General features: G+C 40.3%; 1 protein-coding gene across 4 annotated transcripts in view; it reads left to right on the top strand.

Moving 5' to 3' along the window:
* Positions 1–6,000, top strand: part of PLD1 (phospholipase D1) — a 231,167-nt gene that overhangs the window by 116,777 nt on the left and 108,390 nt on the right. For all 4 annotated transcript variants that reach the window (XM_040248810.1, XM_040248789.1, XM_040248799.1 and 1 more), the window contains exon 9: positions 3,297–3,449. In XM_040248810.1, the coding sequence (XP_040104744.1) occupies positions 3,297–3,449 (153 nt within the window). The remainder of the gene's footprint in view (positions 1–3,296; positions 3,450–6,000) is intronic.

The raw sequence follows: 6,000 nt of genomic DNA, 5'->3' as shown, positions 1-6,000 counted from the left end.
TTGCTTCCTGACCTGCATACAGATTTCTCAAGAGGCAGGTCAGGTGGTCTGGTATTCCCATCTCTTTCAGAATTTTCCGCAGTTTATTGTGATCCACACAGTCAAAGGCTTTGGCATAGTCAAGAAAGCAGAAATAGATTTTTTTCTGGAACTCTCTTGCTTTTTCGATGATCCAGCAGATGTTGGCATTTTGATCTCTGGTTCCTCTGCCTTTTCTAAAACTAGCTTGAACATCAGGGAGTTCATGGTTCATGTATTGCTGAAGCCTGGCTTGGAGAATTTTGAGCATTACTTTACTAGCATGTGAGATGAGTGCAATTGTGCGGTAGTTTGAGCATTCTTTGGCATTGCCTTTCTTTGGGATTGGAATGAAAACTGACCTTTTCCAGTCCTGTGGCCACTGCTGAGTTTTCCAAATTTGCTGGCATATTGAGTGCAGCACTTTCACAGCATCATCTTTCAGGATTTGAAACAGCTCAACTGGAATTCCATCACCTCCACTAGCTTTGTTTGTAGTGATGCTTTCTAAGGCCCACCTGACTTCACTTTCCAAGATATCTGGCTCTAGATTAGTGATCACATCATCATGATTATCCGGGTCGTGAAGATCTTTTTTGTACAGTTCTTCCGTGTATTCTTGCCACCTCTTAATATCTTCTGCTTCTGTTAGGTCCATACCATTTCTGTCCTTGATGCATATCCTCTTGTTAAAGAAAAAAAAATCTATTGACAAAAGAGACAAAGAGGAGAAACAAGAAAAGGTTAATGAATGGCATAGTTAAGAAAAGCTTTAAACAAAGGCCTGGCATCAATTCACCTTATATCTAATAACTGTTACAGAGAATAACTCATCATCGTCAAAACAGAAACCACTATCTTTTGCCTTCAGATTTCAAAATCCAGCAGTCACTATTAAACACTTCTGTACTTCTTCATCCCTCACTGTTGTGTCTGGTGTGGAGCTCTGGCTAGAGCTGGCATTCAGGGGACCTTGACTTCTAGGCAAGTCCCCACGTCCGGTACATTTGACTTTTCTTTGTCAGTTTGACAAACCCACCAGCTGTAGTTTTCAAAGCCTGTGGCTCCTTCCTGGTCAGCAACACTGCTGCTCTGGGCCTGCCCTGCCATCTGCTCTCTAGCTTACATAAAAAGTCAAGCTGGGACAAGGGGCCACAGCTAAAGAAGGACCTTAAACAGATATGTGATCTGTCAACTCTCTTTAAACCTTGACCGACTTTTCATCAAGCAGTTTTATGTAACTCATAACTCAGCCCCATCAGAATGACTGAGTTTCTATTTGATATCATGGCAGTTATATTGAGCAGTGTTAAGAGAATTCTTGTAAAACATGAATTTCTGCATTTTCTGAAAATTATTGAGTGTTATCCATTAATATTGTTCAGTTGCTTTATGTTAGGTTCCAAGTGAGAAACTTTCTATGGAATTTATCTTTTTGTTGGGCAGTTTCTTTATTTCCTTAATTTGTTCATTTGAAAAGAAAAACCAGGAAGCTCAAACCCACATTGTTGTGTCATCACCATAATTATATTAGTGTTGTGGTTAGATATTTGCTTTCTCTGACCTTGATGTTTTCCCTTTTGTTAATCGTAACACATGTATCACCTTTACTGTGTTATCCTAAATCCATCCCACCCCCTTTAATTGGAAAGGAGACAGCCTGTATATTAAAAAACAAATGAAATTAAACCATGTGGAAATCAATGTAGATTGTCTACATTAAACCCTAAATTAGAGAGCCACTAAAATGTAATGTGGTTGGCAATTTCAGTAATGATTTGTTATAGATTTCCTTTAACTTCTGACTTCATGTGTTACATTTACAATATTTGTTCATTTATGTTCAGGTATTCTGGCCTTACCTATTTCATAACATGCTTTATGTTGCCTAATATGTGATATAATATTCCCATTGTTCGTTTCTTTAATTATTGACCAATTCATTTCACCACTACACAATTGCAGGTGACTATGACATTACCTACATGGCCTTCAGACTCTCCTCGATATGGCCTTTGCCAGGCTCCTACCCCACTCCCCACACCTCATCTGCTACACTTCCTGAAACCCTGGCCTCCCCAGACTGTCCCCCAATACAGGCAGCATTCCCAGCCTTAGTGCCTTTGCTAACTCTTCCCTCCATGTGGGATGTATACCTGGACTACCTCTTTGGGCTCTGCTTGTTGGGCTCCTTCCTGGTTTTGCTCAGACAACACTTTTTTGAGAAATGTCACCAAGCTCTTTCTCTTAGAACTGAGGACCCCTTCCCTACACACATCTCTTTTTGCTTTCCGCCTTTAATGCCTATCCCATTCAGCCTAGCATTGTTATTGTGCCCCACCAGCCTAATAAGTTCCTTAGAAAACATGTCTGATTTATCTTTGTGCCATTTCTACCTCTGCTCTAACTCCCAGTTTATCACTGTACTTTTCCTTCATGAAGCTCTTAAATATATATTGAATTGATTGCAGATATACTTTTGAGAGATCATGTTCCACTGAGCATCATTTATTAATAGTCCTTGCTGCTGCTGCTGCTGCTAAGTCACTTCAGTCGTGTCCGACTCTGTGCAACCCCACAGGCGGCAGCCCACCAGGCTCCCCCGTCCCTGGGATCCTCCAGGCAAGAACACTGGAGTGGGTTGCCATTTCCTTCTCCAGTGCATGAAAGTGAAAGTGAAGTCACTCGGTCGTGTCCAACTCTTCATGACCCCATGGACTGCAGCCTACCAGGCTCCTCTGTCCATGGGATTTTCCAGGCAAGAGTACTGGAGTAGGGTGCCATTGCCTTCTCCAATTAATGGTCCTTAAGCCACCAATAATTTGAAATGAACAATATGCAGAGTACTGGATGCTTATTGAATTTTTTTAAAGGGGAATTTTTACTTACGCAGAGACTCAGTTGCCTCTTCTGGATGGTTTATTTTAGCCAACACTAACCCACCCCTTTTTCCAACAGCTTTGGTTCCTGCTGTGCATCCTGTGAGCACTGCCCACCCACATCAGGGACATTCTTCCAGGCTTTGCCATTAGTGTCCAAAGGGCCAGTGAATTGTCTTAAATTGCTTGATGCCAGTACTTCTCGGAAACATAGGAAGGTTTTTGTTTGTTTGTTTTTCTGTTTCATAGTGTTTTCATATTTTAAAAAATAGATCCCTGTGTAAAAGATAAAATTATGCTTACTGTCTGCTAGAATGCTTACTTCAAACTTGTGATAACTTGTTCCCTTTGTTTCAGTAATTCAGTACAACTTCAAAAATATGTGTTTTCTTCTTACAGGTGGTTGATAGTAAAAGATTCCTTTTTACTGTATATGAAACCAGACAGTGGTGCTATTGCCTTCGTCCTGCTGGTGGATAAAGAATTCAGAGTTAAGGTGGGGAGGAAGGAGACAGAGACGAAATATGGACTCCGAATTGATAATCTTTCAAGGTAGAATTTGGAAAGATTTTTAAAAGATTTCTCTAAAAACAGTTTTTCTCCCAACCTTAAGTGAAGAAGAAGGTAAAATAATTTAGGTGTTAGAAAATTATTATTTAGAACTCATCCTCAATTAAAAGTAATTAAACTACTTTTTTTATATCTTTAAGATGCAGAGTATCCTATATGCAAGAGTCAGAATAAATGGTACCATGTATTGCTGTGTGCCTGTTTTAACAAAATATATGCCTGCTTTAACAAAATTGACTACCCATTAATACCAATTTACCAAACAGATAAGGAGTAATAGTTCTTGTTTTCAAAAAGTAGAATTTTACTTTATAAATGGATACCCTTTAACTAATAAAACATGTACAAAGTGATCTGATTATAAAAATTCCATTTACATACACAGTTTTAAAAAGATACCTTGAAGGATACTCAACTGTACATTTATTATAGATTTTATTAGTGAGTTTGTGTGTGCGTTGATAAACATTTCTTTCTGAAAGACTGTAGTTATACAATATATGTGTGTCTTTTTCTTTCTGATATATATATTTGTCTCTATAAAGTTCAGGGTCATGTATATGAATACATTTTTGTTGTTTAGTTGCTAAGTTGTATCCCACTCTTTTGTGACACCATGGACTATAGCCCATCAGGCTCCTCTGTCTATGGGATTCTCCAGGCAAGAATACTGGAGTAGGTTGCCATTTCCTTCTCCAGGCGATCTTCCTGACCCAGGGATTGAACCCACATCTCCTCCTTGGCAGGCATATTCTTTATCACTGAGCCACCTGGGAAGCCCATATGAATACATACAGATATACAAAGGTCCGTATAGTCAAAGCTATGGTTTTTCCAGTAGTCATGTATGGATGTGAGAATTGACCATCAAGAAGGCAGAGCACCAAAGAATTGATGTTTTTTGAACTGTGGTGTTGGAGAAGACTCTTGAGAGTCCCGTGGACTGCAAGATCAAACCAGTCAGTCCTAAAAGAAATCAACCCTGAACATTCATTGAAAGGACTGAGCTGAAACTGAAGCTCTAATACTTTGGCTACCTGATATGAAGAGCTAACTCTTTGGAAAAGACCCTGATGCTGGGAAAGATTGAAGGCAGGAGGAGAAGGGGACAACAGAGGACGAGATGGTTGGATGGTCACCGATTCAATGGACATGAGTTTGAGCAAACTCTGGGAGATGGTGAAGGACAGGGAAGCCTGGCCTGCTGCAGTCCATGGGATCTCAGAGAATCAGACTTGACTGAGTGAGCTGAACAATGAAAACAATACATTTCTGTCTATACACACTGACTGACATCAAATATATATATATTTAATATAAATACGCTACTTGTACTAATATGTTTGTGTGTGTGTGTGAAAAATGCTGAACTTACCAATCTCAGACAATGGGAGATTCAGGATGTTATTGGAAATATAATGATGCTGCCATTAAATCTTCCTCCTGGAAATTCCCTGGCAGTTCAGTGGTTAGGACTCTGTGCTTTCACTGCCAAGGGCCTGAGTCCAATCCCTGATCAGGGTACTAGAATCCCACAAGCTACACAGTGCAGCCAAAAAAAAAAAAAAAAAAAACCACATCCCTCCTGGTACTACTTTCCTGTTTTCTGGAGAACCATAGAAATCAGACCACAATTTTCAATGGTCGCTGTGACAGTTGCTTTACTGGCCATCTTATCTCCATTTCCTGCTATCACTCACTTGTGCACCCTTGCCAAATGAATCCATACAGATCCAGGTTTCATCCGCTCCCTTCCTGGTGTAAGTGGTCCCCCTCCTTGTATCAAAGAAGCCCAAATTCCTCCATTTACAATCTGAGGCCTTTTGTCTCTCTACCTTCATTGGCAATCCCTCCCTAAAGCAATCTCTCTGTTCTTTAGGGACAATTCTCTTCACACCCCTCCTCACACATTGTTTAATTTCACCTTTCTACCTCCATGTTTGGAATGGTTCTTTTTATTCCCCCTAACCTCTGATTCACATCCTGTGATAAGACTTGTTTGTCCTTTATCTCTTCTACAATATCTTTTTCTCATAACTGGTTTTCAGAGGCATTTCAGCTCAGTTGGAGCAGTGCTTGCATGCTGGGTCAAGCCCAGGCATTTTCTGTGCCCTGGTGACCTCTCTGCAGAACCCTGTATCTGCCTGCTGCAGCCGATGGAGAATGCCTCCCTCCTCCCAGCACCACCACATCTCACCTCGCCCCTCCCTACACCCTAGACAAAAGCCAAGCCTAAGCCTAAGCCTAACCCTAACCCTAATTTTTTATTATTTACCAAATAATTTTTCTTTTTCTCTCAATCTCTTTTCTAGTTAACATCAATATTAACTCTGACATATCATAACTCTAAATATCTCTGACATATCTAGGGGACCAGTTTGGACATCCCTAATCTTTATAAATAATTATTTTAGGGTCTATACATATACCTCCTTCCCTCCTTCTCATCAGGATCATTGCATTTCTCCCCAAAGCAAACTATCCCTGCTCACTCACAGCACTGGTCCTCTATTGGGGCAAGTTTCTGCCTAAA

This window comes from Oryx dammah, unplaced genomic scaffold (genome assembly GCF_014754425.2).
Source record: "Oryx dammah isolate SB20612 unplaced genomic scaffold, SCBI_Odam_1.1 HiC_scaffold_2, whole genome shotgun sequence".
Taxonomy (NCBI): Eukaryota; Metazoa; Chordata; class Mammalia; order Artiodactyla; family Bovidae; genus Oryx; species Oryx dammah.
Note: the sequence above shows the minus strand (reverse complement) of the source record. Positions and strands in the feature narration are given on the sequence as shown.